This window comes from Callorhinchus milii, unplaced genomic scaffold (genome assembly GCF_018977255.1).
Source record: "Callorhinchus milii isolate IMCB2004 unplaced genomic scaffold, IMCB_Cmil_1.0 Scaffold4, whole genome shotgun sequence".
In the NCBI taxonomy this organism is placed as follows: Eukaryota; Metazoa; Chordata; class Chondrichthyes; order Chimaeriformes; family Callorhinchidae; genus Callorhinchus; species Callorhinchus milii.
The window spans coordinates 12,526,939-12,554,642 of record NW_024704745.1 but is presented as its reverse complement, the minus strand read 5'-3'; the positions used below and the strand labels follow the sequence as shown (position 1 = coordinate 12,554,642).

The 27,704-nt window shown below is 41.4% G+C and overlaps 1 protein-coding gene across 3 annotated transcripts; it reads left to right on the top strand.

The window, feature by feature from the left end:
• Positions 1 to 1,291: 1,291 nt before the first annotated feature.
• On the top strand, positions 1,292 to 24,833 carry tent5c (terminal nucleotidyltransferase 5C). Of its 3 annotated transcripts, none has more exons than XM_007895862.2 (2): positions 1,292 to 1,747; positions 20,310 to 24,833. In XM_007895862.2, exon 2 carries the CDS (start codon positions 20,334 to 20,336, stop codon positions 21,486 to 21,488), a length of 1,155 nt encoding a protein of 384 aa, XP_007894053.1. In that variant the 5' UTR covers positions 1,292 to 1,747; positions 20,310 to 20,333; the 3' UTR covers positions 21,489 to 24,833. The 3 variants fall into 3 exon arrangements, with proteins under 3 accessions (XP_007894053.1, XP_007894055.1, XP_007894052.1); XM_007895864.2 differs by lacking the exon at positions 1,292 to 1,747 and adding an exon at positions 8,685 to 8,765; XM_007895861.2 differs by lacking the exon at positions 1,292 to 1,747 and adding an exon at positions 12,990 to 13,113.
• The last annotated feature ends 2,871 nt before the right edge of the window (positions 24,834 to 27,704 follow it).

Genomic DNA, 27,704 nt, shown 5'->3' with positions numbered 1-27,704 from the left:
CTTTCTTATCTACCTAAGTACAGTAATAACAATAATCCTTGCACTTGATATAACACTTTTCACGTCTTTGAGACGTCTCGAAGCGCTTCACAGAATATACTGCAAAAGTGAATTGACTGTATATTTGTGGGCAAAAAGCGGCAGCCAATTGCGCACAGCACTGTCCCACAAACAGTCATGGATTAAGTGACCAAATTATTATTCATTTTTTTTCTTGAGGGATAATCATTAGGCTCGATTCCCGGTAGAGGCGAAACCTTGGGCAACAGTAGTAGCCACATATTTGAAATGGTGATAATGTAACAGTAGGTGGCGCAAAGCACAACTTGACTTTTGCCATCTTGCTAAGTCTTTCAATTGCTGAACTTTCTCCGTACGATTCACACACTATTTGTGGACTGATCCATTGGAACGTTGTAAATCTTTGGCAGTTCCAAGTCATAGCGAAATAATGGCATTAAAACAGAAATGGACAAGTAACTTAATGTTTTAAAAGGGCACAAAAAACAGGGTTTTCAAATAGTTTTTTTTTTGGGGGGGTGGGAGAGAGGGGTTCAGACAGCTATTAATAGTCTGCAATCTTAGCAGTTTGTGCTGTGATAAGCAGGTGGATACCAACTTTGCATTGTATAGGGTATTGATTTGTTTTATTTGGTGTGTATGTGTGTAGGGGGAGACCAGTGACCTGAACAAATTCCACGAGGTGGGCCAAACACAGAGCAAATCCTTCAGGCTGAAATTTTAACCTGGTGTTTAAACAGTTGTGTGTTTGGGGTGGGTGTGGAGAGAGAACCAAACAGAAAAAAACTGGCAAATCACAAAGTACAATACATAACACTGATAACAGGGACAGAAGATGAATGACATCCATGACTCTTTGTGGGGCACTGCTGTATGCAATTGCCCGACTTGTTTCAACCACAAAATACACAGTCAAACCACTGTCAAGTGCGTTGAGACATCTCACGCAGTGTTTCACTTCTTTTATACACAAATATAAAAAAAAACCCTGTAAAAGCCCGTTTGACGTAGCTTCGTCTCAAGACTCTCTTTACGCTCAAATGGTCTTCTTATGAGGAAACCGTGCAAAGGCCGGGAATGAAAGGGAATCATTTCTTGGGGGGTGGGATCTGAAGGGAGGGGGGAAGGGGAGGGGAAGAAGAGGGGAAACCCCTAGGAATGACAGATCAAACGAGTGCATTAGACAGGAGGTGGAGGATGATGCTGTGCTGAGTGCTCAACGCTGCATTGAGTTGGTTGCATGATATCTCCCCAACACACACACACACACAAATAATGTTAATGAGCCGCTGTTCTGCAGCACTGACTGCAGAGGGGGTGTTCTGACCAGCCTCAGACTGTGCTGGTGGCTTCCAGCCCACAAAAGTCTGACGAAAAAAACATCTCCATGGAGACAAGACCACGTACGGATTCACCAGCGAGGATTGGAGCCCAGATCCCATTTATACAGACTGACCCAGAGAGAGAGAGAGAGAGAGACAGACACAGATCACATTCATAGGTTGGACCAGGAAAGAGCTGGAGCTCAAAAGTCACTTGAACAGAAGACATTTGTGCATAGCATCAAGAACTTCACTCAAGACTGAATCCAGGGCATTTTATATATATATATCTAACAAAAAAAAACAGGACATCATGTTCTATTTCACTTGGAAAGGCTTACCAGTGACTTTCTGAAAATAAACCAAACAGTCTGGTCAGGAATTTGAGTGCACTATTTTCAGGGGTGAGTAATTTCTCTGTGTTGTGTTACTGTCCTGTTTCGGTGCAGTCAACACTTCCAACAGCAATAAGTTGAATCAGCAGCGACTATTTTTAAGTGCTGGCAGATACGAAGTCATAACGCTTTAATGTCTACATATATAGAGAAGCTATATATAATGTCTATGTTTAAATAAAGGCACAGCGATTTGTAACTTCCTTTTAGAACTGCTCTCTGGGTTCTGTTGAACTCCACTCTGGGGGGAAAAACAAGTCGGTGCTGTCTTGACGTGAACTTCGCTGTTTGTGTTCACAGCCCCGGTTTCCACTTCGCGGATTGTATCAGCAATAGTGACTTTAACAAACCGAACAGTAATGGTGAACCGCTTTATTGCTCATTGTAAACCGTGACACCAGTGGGGCAGAGATAGGGGGACAGACGGACAGACAGTACAGTACAGTACAGACAGAGAGACAGACAGTACGACAGACAGAGACAGACAGACAGTACAGACAGACATACAATACAGACAGAGACAGACAGACACAGATCGACAGTACAGACAGACAGTACAGACAGAGACAGTACAGACATACAGTACAGACAGAGACAGACAGACAGTACAGACACAGATAGACAGTACACACAGAGACAGACAGACAGTACAGACACAGATAGACAGAACAGACAGAGACAGACAGACAGTACAGACATACAGTACAGAGACAGACAGTACAGACAGACGTACAGTACAGACAGACATACAGTACAGACAGAGACAGACAGTACAGACACAGACATACAGTACAGACACAGACAGTACAGACACAGATAGACAGTACAGACAGGCAGTACAGTACAGAGACAGACAGTACAGACAGAGACAGACAGACCCACACTGAAGAGTTCAGGGGGTGAAAGTGACTGAGTTAGAATCCAAACTTATTGAGAGTGTCATTTCACTTTGTCCATTGCAGTCCATTGATTGTGTGAGTGAGTGAGTGAGTGAGTTGAGTGAGTGCTGAAGTGAGACGAGATCGGTTCAAACCTACTGCCGGATAAAGGGGAGGTGATGAAACAATATAGTTAGAAAGCAGCCAACAACGTGCTCTTTATAAAGGTCGAAAGCAAACATGCACCATAGGGGCAACCGACTGAATACCTTAAGAGAAACATTTCAACCGAGTGCGCGCATTGCAGGGAGATAAGAAAGCGAGAGAGTGTTTTTTTGGGGGGGAGTGGGTTTAACATATTTGGTCTCGTAATCCGTCTTTTTTTTAAAAAATGCAGTGACCAAATGAGAGAGAGAAAGTTCAAGAATCTTCTGATCATTTGCATTACAGGGAATGAATGCATTACCACAAGGAATTTTTTTTAAAGAAAAAAAGGGGATCCCAATGTGCACTTTTCAGTGCAAATGACCCTTTGAGGAATGGAAAGATTTTGCACCTTAGAGCGTTCTTCAAAAGTGTAATAATAAATGTTCTGGACGAAAATGATAGGGTGTGTGTGTGTGGGGGGGGGGGGGGAGAGAGAGAGAGAGGATTGAGAATAACTTGACTGGGTCTATACATGGCAAAGGCACACATACAGGGCAGACCCATTAGTGATTTATGTGTGTTCCTGGAGCTGTCATTTACTGAAATCTATCATTATTATGTGCAAAAGTGCCACAAACTCGTGTGGAAACGTTGTGACATTTGCAATCTCATGATATTTGATTCATATGCAGTTCTCTGGAGTGGAAGAGGCGTTGTAGTGTTTTTTATATATATATATAAATATATATAATGGCTTTGGGGGATGTCTAAAAAAAAATCGAAGCTAAAACCCCATACATTTCGGTGGGATATACATACGACCGCCCTACAAAAAGGGACAACGCGTTTATAGGGACGAAAGGATAAGTTAACAGAAGAAGTTTGAGCAGCCGCTTGGAAATGGATTAAATATCCAGGAGATCTGAGTGGCGGAGGCTGAGGGGTAGTGTAAGAAACAACTTGTTTTCTCCCCCAACAACAGGATTTGCAAGGATTTGCAGGCAGCTCTCCTTCACACACACACTCACTCACACTCACTCACACACACTCACTTCCCCTCGGATCACAGACACAGAATAACATCAGCAGCAGATAGATTAGAGAGACAGATAGACAGAGAGAGAGAGGATGGATAGATAGAGAGAGAGAGAGAGAGAGAGAGAAAGAGACAGACTTCTCCACTGCAATAGAATAGATAAAATAGGATCCTATTAAAGATTGCAACTTTGACGGCTGTTAAGAGTAGCTTTTTTTTTAAAAAAAGAAAGGCAGGAGTGTGTGTGTGTGTGTGAGAGAGAGAGAGAGAGAGAGAGGGAGTATGTGTGAAAGTTGCCTTTGGTGCGGGAATTAACTGTTAGGCTTTGACTAGAAGTTGACAAATTGTCTTACAAATGAAAAATGCAATTCGCAGAATGCGTCCCCAAAGAACTCGAGTTGTAAAAATGTTATGTTGTTATAATGTGTTATGTATTTTACGGTTCCGGTGGGAATAAGTACAACATTAATCGTTTCTGACGAGTGTGTGTGTGTGTGTGGGGGGGGGGGGGGGGGGGTGGGGGGGGGGGGGTATTACTCTAGGGCTCTGCTGATGACAGACCAGCGATTTGGCTTATCAGCAGGATTTGGAGGGTTAGACCACTGTGTACACCTGTTAATCCTGCAAACCAAAGTCCTAATGGTTAGGGTGGTCTTAGCAGGGCAAGAGTGGGAAGTTTGCCAGGCGGTGCTCTCAGTGGCAAGCTATGTGGTTTTAGCCAGTTTTAGACAGTTGGGTCCAGCAGTACCCAAACCACAAACTGGTGGCCCGAAGCCTTAACGCTTGCCGACCTGCGCCTAATGCTATCCAGAAATATGTAAGCAGGATGCATCCCTCCTAGGAGAGAGTGAGTATTTCATTTCAGGCATGGAGACATTTCCACGTGTTGGTGGCATCCATATGTAAAGCTCTCAGCCTGGTTTGAATACTCTTAGGAGCTGGTGATGGCTGATGGGTTTCCATGTGTCAGACACCTGGCTGATCAGTTCGCTTTGTGAATACATATTCTTGTTTCTCTTCTGAGCGCTCAGTTACTTTTCTGTATGTGTATCCTCTTTTTTTCTCGTTTCCTGAGAACAATTGAAAGCACGATCCTTTCCTCCTCTTCGTCTTCCTACACAGCCCTTTGCCTTTTATTGACTCCATCACTCTTGCTCTCACACCATTTTGCACCGTTTAAAATCAGAACAAAACTATTTTATACTTTATACTATACTATACTCTATACTTTAAACTTTATTTTAAGACTGCTGTTAAATTATTTTTAATCATCCTATTAATCCTTATGTTTCAAAAGAACTGCCAACTATCGCTTTCTTAATGACTTTTAAGGCAAATGAGTCTCCACATAAAGATTTGGAGCTTTTATATTTTACAGTACTGTTCTTCTTTCTCTCATTACTCATTACTTATTACTCATGACTCATTACAGAGTCTCAAAGTGCTTCACAGAATACATTGTCAAGTGGATTGACTGTGTATTTTGTGGGCGAAATAAAGCTAACTTTAAATCTTCATCAGTTTCAACTAATGATTCCAGAAGTAAAAGCAATTGATACGCAAATCATTGTGAGAAAATACAGGGAACCCCCTCAAAATGTTAACAGAACAGATTCCGATAGTACAGTGGTTAACGCACTTGCCACATACGCAGGAGGAGCTGGATTTGATTCCCGGGTAGGGTGAAACCTTGGGCAAGTCTCCTTACTCCACACTCCTCTGTTTAACTAGCAGTAAGTAGGGACCCGGTTGGCTAGGGATAATAATCCCTTAAAAAAAATTATAATTTGGTCACTCAATCAACAACTGTGTGTCGGACACTGCTGTGTGGAATTGGCTGCTGCATTTCAGTCACTATACAGTCAATTCACTTTACAGTATATTCTGTGAAGGGCTTTGAGGCGTCTCAATGACATGACAAGGCTCTGTATCAAAAGCAAGGATTATTATGATATATATTGTTATTACTCTTGCTTTCACATCCTTGTATCCTGAATTTAGGGAGATTAATTTAAAAATGCCATTGTGTCTGTCTCAAATAGCAGGTCCTTTAATCAGCCTTGCTGGAAATAGCTCTTTTCGAAAGCCCGGATATCCGGGGATCTTATTAAAATACAGGAAAAGTAATGTCAATCCTGACATTTTGGGGTCGAGTTTTATTATTTTGTTTTGAACCGTTGCCAACTTTCGTTGCACATGAGATCCCAGCTGCTGAGTAAATTGCTCCCATGCCCTGTCATACCCAGTTATTATTCTAAAAAAAGGAGACATCATTTCATACCATCCCCAAATTCCCTACTTCTTTTGGTTACTTTTACCCCAGTCACACTTATTGAGCCCGTCTTCGTTTGGCCACATTAACTGTTTGTCCCCCTCATTCACACCCCAAAACCCTTTACTTCCTCTGCCATTTGTTATCTCCCCCCCTCCCCCCAATCATTCACTCTTCTCATCCTCCTTAAGCCTGTGTTGGTCTACACAGCTCTTTTCAATTTATTGACCCCAACACTTTTGCACTCACACCATTGTGTTCTGCCCTCTACCCCCTCCCTCAAGCCTCTCTGCCTGCTTCAGGGTGGTCCCATCTCTCCCCAGGTGTATCTATCTATACTTCCTCTAGCCAGTCGAACCAATCCTGTCCTCAGCACATTAAACATTTTAGTCTAGGCTGCACTAAAAGCCAGTCCAGCAGTGACTTCATGGTTTACCCCAAATCAGAGGTGGGAGCAGAGAGAACAAGCATGAGTTTGTAATCTGCTACTGTGAATTATTATATCTGAACCATCTCGCTCAGCTGAACAGCTCAGTGGTGTGGGATCGCATAAATACAGTGATAAGCAGGCAACTCAAACAAAAACTGGCTGGGCCAGTGAGAAAGTAGTCTGGTGGCAGCCCAACAATAGCTGTTTACAGCTGGATCTAACATTGAATTAAGGTCTTGAAAAATGCTACAAATGTAAAATTTTAGACTGCTACCCAGTCCCAGGAAACTCATCTCTGTGGACAAACTGGTTCTACATGTTTTTAGTTTACAAACATTGATGCTGAAAATAAACACAATAGTAACAATCCTTATATTTGGTACAACACCTTTCATGTCTTCCCAAGAGCCTCACAGGATAAATTGTAGTGACTGCATGTTTTGTGGGCGAAAGCTGATATAAATTGCTTACATAATAATAATCTTTGCATTTGATATATCCCACTTCATCACTTCAAAATGTTTCAAATCGCTTTACAAAGTTTTTTTTCTCCATAAAGTGTAGTGGCCGTGTATTTGTAGGTGAATAAAGCTAATCAAATATCAGGATACCCTTGAATTTTGCAACTGGAAGAATTCATGGTTGAATTAAATTAGCATTAGTCTACTAAATGATGCAAATGTACACCATGTTATGTTGAACTAATTTTTTTGTGACCAACATGTTCTCATGTAAATGGAGTTAAGAAAATTATCTAATTATAAATGACATCAGATTACAGACTGAATATAAATTAGAAGGTAAAGAGTATCCTATGTTCTCATTCACTTGACAGCATGATTTAATTGAAGATCCCTGATTGTTAACAAAAAATCTTGAATGAGCAAATGTCCCTTAGTCCATGAGACTCTTTGTTTTTTGGTCAGGCCCCATCTGGCCTTTGCTGTGGTTGAGCCAAGCTTCAGCTTGTTCCTCAGTGTATAGTCCCTGATCCTAGTGTGCGTGATCCTGACACAGTCCCTCACCATCCCCTCGTTCTGCCAGACGAACACCTGGTATCAGGAGTGCCAAAGGGCCTCCTTTTCCGAGTTTATGATCCTCCAGGCACACACTCGAGGTGGGTTTCTCTGTGAGTGACCGGGAAGAGGCCATAGAGCACCCAGTGCTGTGACAGCAGGTCCCCGGGGACGATCCACAAGAGAATCCATTCCTTCTTTTTCCAAACCGCCTTTGCGAAACAACACTCCAGGAAGGAAGAGGTGGTCCATGGTCTCCTGGCCTCTTCAGCCAGCCCGAGGGCAGCGTGCTGACTGGCCCAGACCGTGACCGTGCATGAAAGCCCTGAGGGGGAGGGCCCCTTTTATCACCAGCCAAGCCATGTCCTGATGGTTGTTGGTCAGGGCCAGTGACGAGACATTTTGCCAAACGTAGCTGGCTGTCACCTCAGGGTACCTCTCGATCGGGTCTGCCCTCTCCCCGTTTCGAAATGTTTTGACTACCTGCTGCGTGGACCACTGGGTGATTGCGCGGGGGTCTGGGATGTGTTCTTCAGGAATTTCTCAACTTAGGATAGGTGTTTTGGGTCACGCTGCAACTCTGTGGAACGTTTCAAGGCAGTTTTGCCAGGCTAACCCTTCTTAGCACCGGGTACAGGTAGAAACCCAGCACGTCGCGGCATTTGTTGCCAGTGTAGCGGGGCTCCAGGCACAGCCTCAGGCAGCTACACACAAAGATGGCCATGAGCATCAGGGCTACATTAGGGTCTCCTTTCCCCCCCTTTTCCAGGGTTTTGTGCATCGTGTCTCTGCAGACACAATCCATCTTGGATCCCCAGATCAGTTGGAAAATCTCTCTAGTGACTGCAGTGATGTTGTTTCTGATCAAAGGCCAGACCTGGGCCATGTACAGTAACACTGAGAGGGCCTCACACTTTATCACCAGATTTTTCCCAGTGATGAACAGCGGGAAGAGGCCATACTCACACTTGATATAGCACCTTATCAGGTCTTCAGACGTCTCAAAGCGCTGCACAGAATATACTGTAAAGTGAATTGGCTGTATATTAAGAAGCTAATCAGAAACTGATTTTGGTGTTGCAAGTGTCACATTTGTAGCTATCCTGCAATTCCCTTTCTTCCTCTCCACAGTTTCTTCTGTAGCTAACTTATTCTTAATTTAAATTTGTACTTACAGTAAAAGGTGGTGCATAAAGACAACGATTCAGTTCCCTTTCCCAACAATCTAGTCGGTGGCAGTAAGTTACAGTAAGTGTTTTAATAATTTGCAAAACGCTTCACAGAATATACTATAAAGTGAATTGACTGTGTATTTTGTGGGCGAAACGCGGCAGCGAATTAAGCACAGCAGCATCCCGCAAACAGTTGTGGACTGGGTGACCAAATTATTATTGTGTTTTTTTAGGGATTACTATCCCTGGAAAAGCGATCCACCAATTGATTAACAACCAGGTTCCTACTTACTGTTAGGTAAACAGAGTCGCGCCGGGAATAGAACCCACGTCGCTCCCTTGCAAGGCGAGTGCTCTAACCACTGAGTTTGTTTTGACATAACAAACCAATATCAAAATACCAGTTCTTTCTCTATAAACTACATGTCTTATTTATTTCTGTGTCAGTATCGTTATAGAAAGTAGGTGATGGAAATCATAAACATTACTACATATGGGACGATTGCAGTCCCAGTGAACTTGAGAATGTGAGAGACTTAGAGTGAACATGACATGGCATCAATGTTTCTATTGTTACAAAACATCTAAGTGAAACATCTATTTCAAGAAGGCTTAACATACTCTTTATTTAACCCATCAACATTTTCAGAGCGTGTGTTGAGACATGCTTGCTCACGTTATGTGGAGCAGCTAATCTGCCACAAATACAGCCGAGTATATCAGGCGGCACTGTGCGTGGAAGCACACACAGTGCCGCCTGAGTAATCTTAAAAATGTACAGCACAAGTAGATTGTTTTACGGGCTGCAGTAGGCAGCTATACTAAATATTTCCGTTAGTCAAGATGGCTGAATAACTCATGCGTCCACACATCCACAGATAGGTTATTGTCAAGTGGAAATAATCGATCATATTGATAAATTCTAACGCTAGGGTTTTGCCAACCCGGAGAGATCAATCATTTTTCTATTTTTGCTGCACATGAAAGCGGTTGAAGCTGCTTTGTGATGTCACTCGGTTACTGTGATGCCGATCTGTAGTTTATGACTTTTTTTTCTACCTTATTTTTCTCCGTGAGTATTATAAATAACAAGACATTTTTTGTTTGCCACATGGGTCTCCAGTCCATGGAGCTCCTGCTTTCGCCTATCCAGGGGCTCATGTGAGAGCCCCTCAACACATTAATGGTCCAATTCTCACCTTTCCAATCGCTAATGTAGTCGTTTATCTAAACAGGTCAGTTTAATGTCTTTTTGTTAAACTCAGGACTTGCAGTGACTAGCCAGTGTAAAGAATTTTAAAAAATAACATATTTCTCCACCTCTGGCACATTGCCCACCTCCAACTGCACCTTACCGCAGTCACAGCCAAAACACTCGTCCATGCGTTCGTCACCTCCCGATTTGACTTCTCAAATGCCCTCTTTGCACTGTGGTCTTCCCAGATCCACCATGCACAGGATCCAGCTGATCCAAAATTCCACCGCCCGCATACTCACCTACACTAAATTCTGTACCCCTATCACACCAGTTCTAGCCTGGCTCCACTGGCTCTGAACGGATCGATTTCAAGATCCTCACTCTCGTTTTCAAATCGCTCATGCCCTGGCACCTCCCTGTCTATCCTACCTGCTTACACCACAAACCACAGTCCGCTGCCCCAGCTCGACTGGCTCCAGCCTTTTGCATGTCCCTCGTGCCCTCTGTTCCATCATTGGTGGCTACGCTTTCAGCCACTACGGCCCAAACCTGTGGAACCTCCGCCTTGCCCCTTTCTTTCCCCTTTCTTTCTTTCCAAACCTGTGGAACCTCCGCCTTGCCCCTTTCTTTCCCCTTTCTTTCTTTCCAAACCTGTGGAACCTCCGCCTTGCCCCTTTCTTTCCCCTTTCTTTCTTTCTTTCTTTCCAAACCTGTGGAACCTCCCTCTGCCTTGCCCCTTTCTTCTCCATGTTCAGGTCACACCTGGAGACCTTCCTATTTGACTGTGAATATGATCACCTCCCCCTCCTCCGGCTCGGCGTCTTGCTCTGCCACTGTCAAGTGCTCTTGCATTTTTAAAAATGCAACTTGTTGTTCTGTTGAAAATGCCCTATTCTCTTAAACATAAAACTGTATTCTTGGAAATAAATGTGTTCTAATCATTAGAGCATATTTCTATGCGCTCCACTTACGTGCATAGCCCAAAAATAAATGTATAATAAATTGTAGCGAATCGATTAATTTAGAAAGCATTCATTGTCATTTAAATTTTCTTTTAATTTATTACTCCTCTCTCTGTCCCTAAAAATAGAGCAGGAAAATTTGACTTTGACTGTGATCTTTTTCAATGGGGAGTACAGAGCCTGGACATTTTCCTAACTCCTACTAACTAACAGCAGAATAAAACAAGCAGTCTTGGTACTCTCAACTGCTTACAGTATTGCAAGAAACTTGATTTATTGACTGAAACTTGATGGAACTTATGTTTGATTCTGGAATTGCTCCAGTGTTAGATGACCCTGGGGGTTGTACTTGTATTATTCTAACTTATGAAGATGAAGATTGGTGTTGGGCACAATTCCTGTTACACTCAACTCATAAAAGGGGAACTCTATCTACTTCTGTAATTCTTTTTGTAAATTGTGGCCAGTGTCCTAATTCATTTACCACGTAGCTGGATGCAATGATAGTCGTGTTAGAATGAAGATTAGCTACATATAATGAAATTACAATCTTCAATGTTCAGCACATAAAGAGCAAGTTTAAAACATTGGTAGCCACGCAGTGAAAGGTACTTGACCTAGATTTTAAAGATTTATCTTTGCAGAGTGGATGGCATGTCTGCACTTCCTAGTTTCATTGATCATCAAGGAAGACTGGTCAACCATCAACAGTGCTTTGGGTCACTGCAGAGCTACCTATTTTTTGCCCAGCATGTTCCTTGTGAGCTAGTTCAACCTATCTTTCCAAACTCAGTCACTTGAGCACTGGATTATGGGTTGTAATCCTTGTGGATTCACTCAGACCTTCACCCTTTTGAGGTCGATATAATGATTACAACCACACCTGAAAAAAATTCCCTGAAGTGCAATGGAATGCTGGTGTTGCTGTTTACAAAAAGAATTACAGAAGTAGATAGAGTTCCCACTTTTGTGAATTGAGTGTAACAGGAATTGTGCCCAACACCAATAATAGATCAGTGAAAATTGATGCCTCCAGCCATAAACAAATACTTAGTCTCTGTCTGAGCACTGCACTGTGTTTATCATCTGAATTGATGGTATTCTGCTCATACTGCAAGTGAGTGTCTGCGGGAATCTCATAACAACAGGCATGCACTTAGTAGAACTCCATCCCACATTCCCTTCACCTCGCTCCCTCGCTTCCTTCAAGACAGCTCAAGATATAATAATAATATAATAATCTTTGCGTTTGATATAGCGCTTTTCACGTCTTCTCGATGTCTCAAAGCGCTTCACAGAATATGCTGCAAAGTGAATTGACTGTATATTTGTGGGCGAAACGCAGCAGCCAATTGCGCCACACAAGCAGTTTTTTTGGAGGGATTATTATTAGGTATGTGGAGTAAGGAAACTTGCCCAAGGCTTTGTCCTGCCTGGAATTGAATCCAGGTGTCTCACTTGCAAGGCGAGTACTCTAACCACTGAGCTACAGGACTCCTGCTCTTTGACCTAGCCTAGCCTTCTGCCACCCTCCTACCCTCCCTGATGCCCTCTGCCCAGTTCTAATTCCTATCCCTAACTGTTCTGTACCTTGGGACACCCTCCTGATGTGAAAGGCACTTTGCAAATGTAATTTTGTATTGTATTGTATTTAACTTTGTGGAATTATACACTCTGATCTCAAACCGGGGTGAAAAATGTTTGGGAGTAGAATTCACTAGTGGCACAATCTTGCTCTATAAATCCTAGACAAGATGTGACGTTGGTGTTGGAAATTATTTAACTCCAATAAAAGATTGTAAAAGCTTGATATATTAGTATGTATTATTGTGCTGTAGCTTCAAATTATTGTGTTAGGAGAACAGGAGGAGGCCTTTCAGCCCCTCCAGCCTGTTCCACATGTTTACTAGTTTTTGTCAGATGTTTTCAAACCAATCCCCCCCACCCCTTAAATAATGTTCTGAACTTAAAAGCTCTGAAGCCCTTCACACCACTGCATTCGGTGTGTTAAGCACCTCTAATAAACCTGGCAATAAAAAGTCAATCAGGGTGGAGTGAGGTTTGCTACAGGTTGCATTCAACCGCATTAGGCAATTCCCTTTTTTTTTTGCAACGAAATTGTGCGAGTCACTGCAAAGGGAAGTCACTGGAGCTGACAACAGTAATGCTCAGAGGAACCCCTTTAAAGACGGGTCTGTCTTGCTCGGTTTGGTGCAGTTGGAAGGAAAGGCACGACTTGCTTTTTTTTGGGGACTGTAAAGCAGGTGAGCTCTATAAATCACAGCCCAGCCCTGGGGCACTCAGCTGCCAACAGAGACTGCTGGTCAGTGGTGTGTTCACTCAAATGTTGGTGACTTTACTGTTTAAACCTCATTTCAGCTGTTTGCATTTTTTTTAAGTTAAACTGAATATCTTGGAAGTCTGGCAAAAGGTTTTTTTTTAAAAAAATCTCCCCTCCCCAAAATAAATCAGTAATGTGTGTCTTAGTTATATTACTCTACTTTGTTTGACCAGTTTTAATTTGCAACCTAACAAGTAGGAGGGTATGGACACTTAACTGAAGGGAATCGACTTCAGCTAATGTTTTTACTCGTATCGTGGAGCTTTGTCCAAAAGGGCTAAAAACCGTTTAAAGTTTATTTTCCTTCACTGCAAATTTACCATTTAACCTATTCAATGAATTGTTTCAAAACTACATTTTGAACAGTTGTTGCCTTTGGGGAAACAAAGTTTTTTTTTATTCAATAGGATTTTCTTGTAACGTTTCAACAAGCTGAAACAAACCCAATTTAATTGGAAAAATAACTATTAGCTTCACTAATGGTGCACATTAACACCAGTGCTGCTGATTTGTCTGATTTGCATTCACCTGGGAAAGCTAAATGGCCTTTCATTATTTATTTCTTGTCTAGTTTCGTTTCCTTCGTTGCCCACAGTGTGAATGTTTTCCTGCCTTAGGTAGTGTGTTTGTGGATTGTCTCTGCTTCTCTCTTTCACTTCCTAGAAATAACCAACATTATTCTGGCCGAATTGTGTGTTCCCCCACCCCTCTCTGGTAAATACTGCAACCCTTTGATTGTGTTTGTTTGTAGTTTGTGTGAAGTTAAGCTGTGATCACTGTGAAAATTTTTTTTTTAAAAAAAGTCAAAATAATTTCATTTTAACTGGAGACTTTTGAATTATTGCCAAATTTAAGACGGATGAATTCACCAATGGGTTCAGAAAGGGATCTCAGAAGTTAAAGCAAGTGTGTTTCTGTCTTTTAGTGATTTGCCACTTTATGAAATGAAAATGCATGTGAAGAGGACAAATGCATGTGTCTTTTTTCTGCAGTAATATCATCTTTTAAACTAGTCTGAAATGTGTGTTATGATCTGTAAAGCTCAATTGCATGGTCATAGAATATTGGTAGAGGTGTGTGTGAGGTAAAATTAGCTCATTAATCATATCCTTCCAAATGTATCTTTCAGAGATTACTTATTATTGGTGCTGGCATCCTTGCAGACTAATCCATTACAGTAAGGTGGTTGTAAATATGGAGTTTTGTGTTCTTTTATTTTGTCATATTTGGATTTTTTTAAGATCTTTTGGTTTGTTTGGTTAATTAAAGGGTTAGTTTCTATGAAATGTAGTAATTTCATAGAAACTGTTGGGTTAATTTTATTTTGCACAATATGTTGTGAATCCAAGTAGACATTAGTTTGCCACATCAGAAGCATGTCGTGCATTGATACACTCTCCCCTCGCTGCTATGTTGGGATGCTTTTGTGTGGTCTTTGAATACTGTGTAATATAGGTGTAACATCTGTAAAGAAAGGTTCCATATACAGTTTTAAAAACCGTAATTGCACCTGTGACTTTTCATTGCTGCTGAGATTAGATTAGTTTTCGTTTCTGTAAAGATGTGACCTGCACCAAGTTACAGCAATTGAAACCTGGTAGTGGGTAACTTCTGTTTACCCATATAACACATACATGAGTGTACTTTAGTATAGGGTAACTGCCCAGGCTCTGTTTGGGCTGCTTCATCTTTGATTTGTGTATTACTATTTTGTATAGACTTCTGTTTCTGAGGCAGTAACTTACTTGGTTCTCTGTCAAACTCTGTTTATTCTTGTTGTAACCGATTGGATCCTAATGTCCTCATCTGAATTGCCAACTTAATTGAATGCTATCTAACTGTCAAATATAACTTCAGGTAAGACTGAGCATTCTGAGGGTTGTCCAGCAGAAAAAGTGCGAACAAGGAGTGGGGAGATCTAGATTTGTAACTCAACACTGAGTAGATCGTCTCAGTTGTGCCAGTGTAGATGAAACACTTAGAGAAGGACTGGAGCTTTCCCATTGGAAGCTTGAATGATCAGTGTCCTGTTCTCAGACCACTCCCTCCCTTCCCCCCCCACCCAGTGTCTGGCTCTAAGAATGACTGTCAAGGGCCTGGGAACAGTTATCTAGTTCTATAAGTTACAATTTGATGTTTGGTTTATGGTGATCACAGGAGGAAAAATTTAAATTTATATAATTGGCAAGAGGAAAGGAAAAGTCTTTGACTTCAGGTGGGGAGAATATTTTTTTCTCTCTCTCCAAAGTATGGAACCCTCTGATCAGGCAAATGTTTCCAGCAACCTTCATTGCTGTTTGTCGGGTGTCCTCTGCACAATCTACTTTGCATGATAAGCAGTGTATGAAGCTTGATATAGTTTCTGTGGCTGATTTGTTTTTAAATTAATTGAAATTACTTTGATATTTTCTACATAGTTGACTGCAACCCCAGCTGAGTATGTAGCTTGACTGTGCTGTACATAATATTGCCAGTAAAAAAAACTCTGCAAGATCATTTATATCTGTTGATCAGAATTCGAGGCCTAACACGCCTGTGGTTCTGCTCTCATTAAATGTAGACTGGGTGATAACTAGAAAAGGTCGCCTCTGTGTCTGTGCCACACCTATTCTGTATTTTAAACATTTAATTTGTTGATTTTGATGTTTCAGTGGTTAACTAAATTTGCTATTTTGGGTGGGTGTGAATGACAAAGCACCTTGATGGATTGCATTTGTAACCTTTCGTAGGGTCAAAGCTGCATGCAAGCCTTTTAACTGATGCCTGTGCATTGCAGGTGTGTACGAGAAATTAATGAGCGTAACTAACCCTAAACCAACTTATATCAGCACATTCTAATATTTGATGGGCATGTGTGAAATTTTACTAATGGTCAGACAGTACCTACAGTAGATTGTTGCAGTTTCATTAATGTCATTTTGATAACAATTGCGTATTGTTAACAGCAACAAAATTAGATTTGTATAGTGCCTTTCATATCGGGAGGACATCCCAAGGCTCTGGACAGACAGTTACTGAGCCGAGCTGAGGTGTGAGACAGTGTCAGAGCTGGGCAACGTTGCGGAGGTGGGGGAAGGCAGATGTGGGGTAGAAAGGATAGTTGAGGGTCAAACAAGACCCCAAGGTTCTGGACTGGCTTAGCAAGGTGGAGTGAGCAACCATGGATGGTGATGCTGTCAGCGCCTGAGGTGTGGAGGCGCTGACGGGAGCCAATCAGGAGAGCCTCGGTCTTGTTGACTTTCAACTGAAGAAAGTTAGTTCTCATCCAGGACTTGATGTCTGACAGATATTCTTTCAGAACAGCAGTGCTCCTGGAGTCAAGGGTGGAGGCAGAGCGGTAGAGTTGGGTGTCATCCGCATACATTTGGAAGCTGACTCCATGTCTGTGGATGATGTCACCAAGAGGGAGCATATAGATATTGAAGAGGAGGGGACCAAGGACAGAGCCCTGAGGAACACCGCATGTTATGGTGCAGGGACTAGAAGAGAAGCTGTTTGAGGAGATGAAGTGCAGGCGTTGTGAGAGGTACAATTTGAACCAATCAGGGACAGAGCCGTTGAGCTGAGGGGTGAGGCGGTGGATGAGGATAGAGTGGTTGATGTCGAAAGCAGCAGAGAACGAGGAGGCAGAGGGAGCCCTGGTCGCAGGTGGACAGAATGTCATTTGTCACTTTGACCAGAGCAGTTTCTGTGCTGTGGGCACATGGAAGCCCGATTGGAGGGGTTCGAGAAGGGAATGGTGGGAGAGGAAGGAGCAAAGCTGAGAAGCAACAACTCATTCCAGGACCTTGAAGAAGAAGTTTGAGATGGGGCTGTAGTTAGGGAGTAGAGAAGGGTCCAGGGAGGGTTTTTTAAGGATATGAGTGATGATAACAGTTTTTAAAGGGGTGAGAACAGTACCAGAGGACAGGGAGAGGTTAACTATGTCAGTGAGAAGAGGGGCAAGTAGGTGGAGCTGGGAGGTAAGGAGGGGGGTAAGGATGGAGTCGAGGGAGCAGGTGGTGGGTTTCATATGGGTTATGGTGATGATGAGAGAGGAAGGGGAGATGGATTCAAAGGTGAGGAGGGAGGGGTGGATAGAGGCTGGGGTGGGAGGAGGAGATGGGGACGGAGTAGCAGATGCAGAGGCAGCTGAATGGATTCCTGCAACTTTGGATGCGAGGAAGTCCAGCATCGCCTCACAGTTGGAATTTGAGGTGAGGATGGGTGAGGTGTGAGAGGTTGGGCGGAGGAGTCAGTTTGTGATGGAGAAGAGGAGCCAGGGGTCGTCCTTGGCCTCCAAGATTGTCTTGGAGTAGAACAAAGATTTGAGGGAAAGGTTGGAGGGATGATAGAGGGTAAGGTACTCAAAGGAGAGGAAAGTTCCAGAGGAGTAAGGGGATAGGCTGAGTGGAGACTGGGAGTTGAGAGCCACCCTGCCACACGGCAATTAGGTCGAGGGGTGTGATGGAAGGTGTAGCTGGGTGGTGTGGCCTCAGTCAGGGGGAAGGTCTCATTTGGAGTGATCCAGGTTTCAGTGAGGATGAGGATGTCAATGTATTCATCGCCAATGAGGTCATGGATGGTGTGTGTTTTGTTGACGAGGGAACGGACGTTTTGTAGACCGATGCGGAGGGGACCGTTGTGACGGAAAGTGGGGGAGGGGGCGCGACTGATAGGGAGGGTAGGGATTTGGATCAGGGAGGAGAGGTTGGCCCCTGTGGTCGCGGACTGGTGAGTCTTGCGGTTAGAGTAGGGGATAGGGCAGTCAGACTGGCTGCTGTTAGACAGCAGGTGGTGACTCCCACAGTGGGCCCGCCGGAGGATTCACAGGCTGGAGCACAGGGAGGCAGTGGGACAGTTGAGCAGGGATAGGAGTCGGGGAGGGCATTGGGAGAGGAGGCCTGAGCGGGAGTAAGTGAGGGTAGAGGACAGGGGTGGGGGGTATTGTGGGGAAGCAGCTCAGGTCGGTGGCTGCAGCCAAAATGCGTACGCCGAGACTAAAAAGCAAGCTCTGGGTGTGGAGGGGTCAGCAAGGAAGGCATGGTAAGCCCATTGGTGAAAGTCATTGGGGAGGGGGGACAATGTCTAGGCTGAGAGATTCAAAGTTGGCAGGCAGATGTGATGTTAAGGTCAAAATATACCCTTTTTTTCTTGTATTTTAATCCATACCCAAAATTGATGCACCTCTGTAATGGCAAGTCGACAAGTTTCTGGTATATGCGAATGTACAAACAGCTGAACTTTCTATTGGATAACTCTGCCCTCTATCCTTAGTAATGCTTTTGGCAGGGATCCAGGGGCAAGGATGCGAGGTCAGCAATAAAATCATTTTTTAAAAAAAAGTTGGCTTGAAGTTGAACTTGTGAAATTTTAATATCCTTGTAATGGTTAATGGGCATTTTAATAGGGACCATTTAATGGGCAAATTTATTTAGTTCAGACTTGTGGTGGAAAAATTCTGTGACAGCTGTAGCTTTGAAACAATTAATTGGTACTAATTATGTAATTCATGAAGGTCGTTACACATTGCAGCCAAATTAATTGTCGTAGCATTGGGTTTGATACTTCACATGGAAGATATTTTTTTAATGGGATAATTCATTACTGTAGTTGCAAAAGGAACAACATTGCAGTATGTAGCTTTCAATAAGATTACTTTTGAAATCTTGGACATTCCTACCTGGATATGTGTACTCAATGTATTACCACCTCATTCTGTCAGGCATTTGCTTGCTTTTAAGTTATTTTTTCTCTCCCTCCCACTCCCTTAAATCCTTTGAAGGTATTTTAACCAAAATATTTATTTCCATTTTGAAATGGCTCATTGATTTAAAAATGGACTGGATGATTTGATGTACAAAATGTGTACTTTAATTTTGCCCAGAATCCTACATCAAAAAAATTGTCCAGCAAATGGATGTGTTCAAACATTTGAGCTTTCAAATTCACGTAATTTGTGTCTGGACTCTCCACAGATCAATGCAACTGTGATCTAAGTGACTTCCAGTAATTCCGAAAGTGTTAAAGCACTTCTAGATCTATTGAGAATCTCCTATGACAGCTGGATCTATATCAAAATTCTTGCATCGATGCAACAAATGTGTTAAATTGAGATCATTAATGTGTTATGCCTCCCTGAAAGCATTTTAATAAGATCATTTTTTGATGTCGAGTTTTGTTCACAATTATAATTGTTCTGCACAGGAAAAGTAGGAAATGTTTGGTGCAAAGTTTTCTCTGCTCAGCATCATGCATTCTCTAGCTAAGGAGTGCATGGGTGTCCAGTCAATACTTTACTGAGACCAGTAATTTTGACAGGCCAGTAATTTTGCTTCAGCTTCCTTGTTTTAGCAGTTCTTTACCAAGTTGTCTAAGAATTTCTTTACAATACTCGTTCAGATAAGTTAGTGGCATTCTCGGGAGTTCACGCTTTAACCAAGGCAGTTTTTTTTTAAACTGCGGTTCAAAAGTCCAGTTGATGAATTAACACATTGAGCCTAGTTTACTTGCTTGGGTCACTCAAGCAATAGCTAGCCCTCTGGGATTCTACCCTGCATGAGGGGCACTGTATAAATTAAAGTTGTTATGTACTGCATTAAATTGAGAGATGCTTTCAAATGTGGACACCATTTAGGCTGATTTATAGTTGAAAGGGAAAACTGCAACGGTTGAGTGTCTATCTATATTATTTGAAAGTAGCCCTGACATGAGCCTGAGTAGGGTTGACTGGGCACTTGATGTTTATATTGCATTATGTAACATATTAACCTGACTGGGGTAAACAAGAGATTCTGCTCTGTTAAGCTCTGTACACTAAGTAAACTCCACAATAACCTAATGGCCTCATGGTTGTTGATAGCATGCTTGCTATTGGAATTGTTGATAATCAACTATTAAATCAGTGTTATTAATCAATCTTTTTCACTACATTGCTCTGTTATGACGTTCAAGTTAAAGTTTGAAATAAGGATACCAAATTAAATCAAGGTTTGGCACTTGTGGTGTCTTTACTGAGGTTATTAGGACCATGTACGCTTTGAATAGACCAAGTATCAATTCGTCTACGAAAGTATGATTGGTTTAGTTTAAAAAAAACTGGTTTAATTGTCGTTTTTTTTTCTCCCCCCTCCCTTCCAGTTGACTAACGTTTGAAGATTCAACATGGCAGAAAGTAAAGCCACCAATGTGCTGAGTTGGGAGCAAGTGAGCAGACTGAACGATGTCCTGACTGATGTGGTCTTTATTCATGGCCGTGGGAATTTTCCCACTTTGGAGGTCAGGCTCAAAGATGTGGTTAAGACTGTGAGGACCAGGCTTTTGGAACGTGGAATTGTTGTACGGGATATCCGTCTTAATGGGTCAGCAGCCAGCCACGTCCTGGTCAAGGACAATGGCTTGAGCTATAAAGATTTGGATTTAATTTTTGGGGTTGATCTACCAGGGGAAATGGAGTTCCAGTTGGTAAAGGATGTGGTGTTGGGATGTCTTTTGGAGTTTCTTCCTGAAGGGGTCAATAAGGAAAGAATCACCCCTCTTACACTCAAAGAGGTCTACGTGCAGAAAATGGTGAAAGTCTGCACAGACACAGACCACTGGAGCTTGATCTCACTCTCCAACAATAATGGGAAGAATGTGGAACTGAAATTTGTGGATTCCCTTCGTCGTCAATTTGAGTTCAGTGTGGATTCCTTCCAGATCATTTTGGACTCCCTTTTATTTTACTATGACTACTCTGAGAACCCAATGAACGAGCATTTCCACCCAACAGTGATAGGAGAGAGTGTGTATGGGAACTTTGAGGAAGCCTTGGATCACCTCAGGAACACTCTGATAGCAACCAAGGCCCCAGAGGAAATCCGAGGAGGGGGACTGCTGAAATACTGCAACCTTCTGGTCAGAGACTTCAAGCCAGCCAGTGCAGAGGAGATCAAAACGCTGGAGCGGTATATGTGTTCTCGTTTCTTTATCGATTTTCCAGACATTACTGAACAGCAGAGAAAAATGGAAGTCTACCTCCAAAACCACTTCATTGGGGAAGAGAAAAGCAAATACGACTACCTGATGATCCTGCGCAATGTTGTGAATGAGAGTACTGTCTGTCTGATGGGACACGAAAGACGTCAGACTCTTAACCTAATCAGCCTCTTGGCTCTCAGGGTGCTGGCAGAGCAGAACATCATACCCAATGTCACCAATGTCACCTGCTATTACCAGCCTGCTCCATATGTCAGTGATGCAAACTTTAGCAACTATTATGTCGCACACACTGCCACCTCATACCAGCATTCATATCCTACCTGGCTTCCCTGCAACTAATCAGTAATGCTATGTTCACAGTTGACTCGTGTGCAGCTTGATCCAGTTGAACCATGTGCAGCTCAACACAGCTCAGCTCACCTTAATGGGTTCTTGCACTCACATAAGATGAGAAGGGAACAAACCCAATGGTTATTGTACATGTTGCACGTATTAAACTGCAATGTGAATACAAGGATAATACGCACACATTACTTTTTGCTATGGGAAAGATTTCCAAAATAGAAGAGAAACCACTATGATACATGAAAGATTAAATTTGTGAAATGAGTCCACACAGTAGCAAGAGCCCCAATAGTACTGTGTTGTAGTGTTCTTGAGATATTAACTTGCTCACCTTGTGGAAAGTGAATCCAAAATTGATTTGTTGCCTGTCATTTTTACACTGTGTACCAGGAGTGTTTTTCTCAATTTTTAAAGTAGAAATGCAAAACTTGATGATCATTTAATGTATTAAATAAACATCCATCTAATGGTGACCACTGCAAAATGAAATATGGAGGATGCACAGTGGTAAGCAGCAATAATAGTCACTTGGTAATAATAGTTTTTTATTTAGAAAAATATAAACTGCAGAAGCTTGTAACAACTCTTTGCCAAATTACGTTCGAGCAGTCAGTTACGTTGGGGGTCAGGATTGAGAAGAATCTGTGCACTTGTGGTGAGGAAAATATCACATTGTAACCCACAGGTGAGGGGGGAAAACCCCCCCCTGCATTACAGGAAAATGGAATCTGAAAATGAGAGTATGTGACCCTGATGGGATCAGCAATAGTATAAGGGCCACGGAAATGAGTAATCTGGAAAATTAACCTTTTCAATAAATGTGATCAATTGGGCAGTCTTTGACTGGGGAAAAATGATAGGGCAGGAAGGAGATAATACCATTGGATGAAACGTTTTGTGATAAAGATTTTAACCATGGGAGCCTAGTTAGTTGTCTTCTTGAACAAATTTGTATCCTACTTTTCTGCACGTTTAAAAAGCAGAATGTTGGCAATAGTTTTGTTCTCCCTAAACAGGACTGCATTTGGTACCAGAATGAGCTCAATGAAGGGCAAATGGGCGGTGGGAATGAATTTATTATGGAGTGACCCATGGAATCAAACTCTTGGTGAGAGCGCTGCTGTTTGTAGCTGTATAATAGTGGGTTACAGGTTGGTTCTTTGGGTGTTATATTGGCCTCTTCATCTTAATTGTTATCAGGCAATGGAGGAGATTGTACAATTTCTCCTGCAGCCCAGTATATCTGGCTCTTAAAAACAAAATTGAAGACTGGAGCTGTTATAAAAGGTTATCAGTGAGCCAACTGGAATCAGAGTATTATCAAAGTACTAGTTGTACTTTGTGGAGATGTGTCAACTGGTCAGTTGCACCCTGGCAAACAGTTCATTGTATTGTAAGAAATGTAGATTGTTTAGATTTTGAGAACACCTTTGTTGGGTTTGATCCATAGCATGCTTATTTTATAGAAACTCTGAACCATTAAACTGGCAAGAGTTGCTTGTTGGCTTGATTTGCTGCCTCCTAAGAAAGGGGCAATGGCTGGTGGTTGTTTTTTTTTTTACATTTTTTTTTAAAAGTTCCAGTCCAGATTTATGTTCATCCCTAGAGTTTCTGGTTTGCCGTTCAAACCCACTTTTTGGGTGGGTGGAGGGGGCGAGGAAAAAAAGTGAGAGTGCCCCAAACATTAGAGTATTTGGTTCACATAAATGGACAGCAGCACAGTTGAAAATAAATATTAAAATCTAATGGAGGGGAAATGCACAGCACTTCCATTTCTCTGAAACAAGCCAAACAAAGAGTACTATCAAACTTTGTTAGTGAGGTTTTGTTCAAGACTTTCTTGTGCACGTGTGTGTTTATGAATGCAGTCAATGCAGGAAAAGAACTGGTCTCGAACATTCCAGTTTCAGTGTGAACATAGTATTGCTATCATCCTCACTGTGAAGAGGACGCAGCTTATTGGATTCATGACTTTTAATTNAAAAAATTAGATGCTTAATTTCAAAAACTCCAGCTGGAATGCATGGAATTGAAAAGTAGTAAACAAGAACTTTTGTAAAAAAAAATGGGTTTATAACTTGTTTTGATGAAATAACACATGCACAATGTAATCACACGCTGAACACCCAAATTGCAACTTCAGTCAAAAACTACTGGGGAAAGGTTTGTTAAAGTACACAAGCCCTAGTTAAAGTTGTAGATAAATGTAATATCAAGGCATCAGTCTTTTAAAGGATGGTGTGATCCCATTGACTGTTTGTATGTATCTACTGAGCAGGCTGGGCAGTTTCCATGTCATTGTTGTTGATCTCTTCATTTACATTTTCAGGACCACACCTGAAGTTCTCGTCAGATAAATTTGGTTCCAATCCTGACAAGACAAGCATGTGTAAAATGTAACGGCATGCTCAGCAATCAATTAGAAACAGGATGTTTATATCCTTTTACACTCAAAAGTAGGAACATTCTTAAAAGATTTTTTGAAAATACAGTAGATCTTTTCTATATCTCAGAACCATGAAGAGAAATATTTTGGAGGTTCCTTTCTCTCCCCTCCCCAACTCCAGTGTAATGACCTTTGCTAGGATATTGTACCATGTTCAACAGGTGCCGTCCATTGTTGATCAGGCCATCTCTGGAAAGGACTTTCATAGAGGGGAAACTTTGACTTGTGTTCCTTTCACTCAGCTTGATGGCTGGCTGAAAGGCACCAACTGGGACCTTCAGGATCTGCAGGGCTGAGTATCACCAATTGTTTGCCCTGACCCACAATCATCATAGTATTTTTATACAGTTCCTCTTTTTTTGAGAGAGAATTTATAAATGTGCTCTTAATACCGAGAGTAATACTGTTTTTTGAGAATTACTATAAAATACAGCTAAATCTGATGTTCATTTGGCAAGTCATGTCTAGTTCAGGTTTGTTTAGATGCACGAACATTCAAAGAGACATTGTGAAAAATGCATTAAAATTCTTTGCCTGGATAAGATATTTTCTTCAGATGTGTGTGTCCCAGATGGGTGAGAAGGAAATTGACTTTGACCCATATCTGTTATCAGTGGGGTGTGTGTGTTTTTTGTGGTGAGTGGAAAGCAGGGTTAAAAGTTGAAAAATTTGACACACAAACAAGTTTCACTCCTAAAAGAATTAAAAATGTATTTTTTTCATTTTGAAAAGTAATCCAATTCCATGTGTAGTGAATAATTATTTACTGGTGATGCTTCAGTGTGATAAAATCACAACTGGATATTTTTTCTCCAGACTGTTTTGTGCTGCTGTTGAAACTCGAAAACCTGTAAACCATTGTCCCTATTTGAGAATAAAGACTACCAACGAAAGTTGACTCAGGAATTTTATTCTTATCTTGTTCACTGGAGCCCTTTCATTTTCTGTCTTGCAAAGATTTAAGGAACAGTTCATTTTCTGTAGTTGTGCCAGCGCAAAGGAATATGGTACATATTAGTGTACCATAGTCATTCAAGAAATAACTCACTTTTAAAACGCTTTAAGTTGCAATATCATAACACTTAACAATGACAGTCAAGTTGCCACTGGTAGCTGACCTGTCAACCACAAAATAAATCATTATTAATTAATCTGGAGGATTATTGGCTAGGGTGCAAGGAGAAACTCCCTTGTTGAATAGTGTCACGTGCTTCTTTAACATCCAGCTGGAAAAGCAGGCAGGACCTCTTATGAAAGATAGCACCACCTTTGACAATGCATCACTCCCACTACTGTAGTAATGTGACCCACTACAGTACAACAACAATGTACCACTGGTATGACACCAGCCTTGTACTTGTAAAATACTTTTTTTTTAAAAAATCTCAGATCATGCATGCAGTCAATGCCTTTACTTTGTATTTCCCAAGTGGTGTTCAACACTGAATTTGAAAAGGGCTTTGAAATTTTATTTTACAAAAAAGGGTCTGTGTAAATGCAAGTTTTGTAAGTTTTATGTTTTTCCTGTGGCTCATGCTATGAAATATTATTCTTAAAAAGCTCAGTTGAGGAAATATGAATCGCTAGAACACAAAGTGAAAAATTCTGGTACAAATAGATGACCAGAGTTGTTAATTACAATTTGTTGCTCTTAAGATGTTCTGATCTTTCATTATGAATTATACCAATGTTTGATTGGTGTAGTATGTTGAATTTATTTCTATTGGTGAGCAAGATTAGGCCTGCACTATTCAGACATTAGACTACGTTCCACTAAGGGAATGAGGATTCTCCCCACAGACGAGTTTCAATTCCCACCCCTTGCCCCCAACTCTTCTAGAACCAAAATTGTCTGCAAGGACAAATGGGAACCTGAAACCTGTCTTCATGACCTACATGAGCAAGGATTGTCTGTTGAATAAGCAGTGAAAAGATAAATATAGGGCTTGGGTCATTGAGCTGATCTCCACCAATGTAATACTAGTGTCAGCCTAGCCTTTTGATGAATGTCCAGGGTTGACATTGGCATGATCTGCATGAAAAACTGTAACCTTTTGTGCAGAAGATTGTTCCTTTTCAAACTGTTTGCTGAACAGCAACAAAATGTTAGTGAAATGCATTTCGCTATTTTCAAAAGAGAAAGCAACAAAAAAAATCAATTTCCCATCTGTACATGAATGCTAGAAAAGTGCATCTATTTTCTTATATGAAGTGGAATTCAACTCTCTGTTGCTGCTTTGTGTGAAATTTCAATACTTTTCACCAAAGACTCTCAGCGGATGTATTTAAAATGATTTCATTAGGTTTACATTCTACACATGCAGAAATGCTTATTAGAAGATAGACAAATCTAACGGGATCGCTCTCAGAAGAAAACAAGATTTTCAAAGATTAGCATAGTCATAACGTGATTTTTGGGGGGTTATTTGACCAAAACCCAAAATGTCATTCCAAGCTATTTCCAATCAGAGCTTACTGACTGATAAATGCTCTGTTGTTGATGAAATCCATTTCACCCACAAAATACAGTCAATCAATCCACTTTATAGTATATTCTGTGAAGCACTTTGACACATCTCAATGATGAGATAACGCATTATATCAAATGCAAGGTTTATTGTTATAAATCACTAACTAAAACAGACTGGGATCGCGCATGGGAAGGAGGTCATATGTGAATCCAAACTGTTTCAGTACAATATTGGCATCCGAGCAGCTGTACACCCAGACGGATTTTCCAGCAGGATATTGCTGGATAGCGATCTCCATCCCAGTCCAGGGAGCCATTGTTTCTTTTTAGTAATTGAAGTGAGTTTATTTTTTGTGGAAGAATTCAGGCTTTAATTAATCACATCATTGGCACCAATGGCAATTTAGCAAGGGTTAGAGATGTTCTATAAATTTGCTTTGCTATGTTCTCCCATTTGAGAAATTGTTATTGTTATTATATTCCACCTCAACAGTTCAGTCAGTCTCCTTAATCTTAAATACTTTAATCTGCTTGAGCACTGAATAAATCTCTTAACAGTGATTTTTAAAAATATATATAATTTCATGCAATCTCTAATTTTGAAACCACTTTGTTGCAAGTTTCTTTTAAGAACTACAGAAAACTGACTTCAAAGTTAAAACTGATTTCAACAATTTGGAAATTATTGCGTACACTGAAATGCTACGTTGAATGAATAAATCTGAACGGATGGAATTTCTACCGTTGGGTGTCAAGGGTAAAACATGGATGTAGTAGATTGTGAATTGGCTAAACAGAAAGATCAGATCACCACAAAGGGAACTAGATTAAAATAGGGGGATGTATTGAATGGGCTGCCTTCAGAGCAAGATTGGACTGTGACTCATTTGGTTCCTGTTGACTTGGATTTGCAGGCGAGGAGCAAAGTAACTACATTTGCAGATGATATCAAGCTGATTGGAACTGGGCAAGCACCTGTTTCAATGCAATTCAAAACCGGTTATTACATATTTGAAATAAAAGTAGGAGATGCTTGTATTTTATGGATGAGATTGAACTTGCAAATGAGAGCAATGAGACTGATCCCCACTGTCAGAAGGATAATAATAATCCTTGTATTTGATATAGCGCCTTATCAGGTCGTCAAGACATCTCAAAGGGCATCTCAGAATATACTGTAAAGTAAATTGACTGTATATTTTGAGAGCAAACTATCAGGGACAAATAGACAAGCTAAGGCATTCTATCTTGAAAAAGAAAGGTCTCACGGGAAATTATACAGGAATGGAAATAG

Coding starts and splice junctions, on each gene's coding strand:
- tent5c (XM_007895862.2), top strand. CDS start 20,334: ATGGCAGAAAGTAAAGCCACCAATGTGCTGAGTTGGGAGCAAGTGAGC.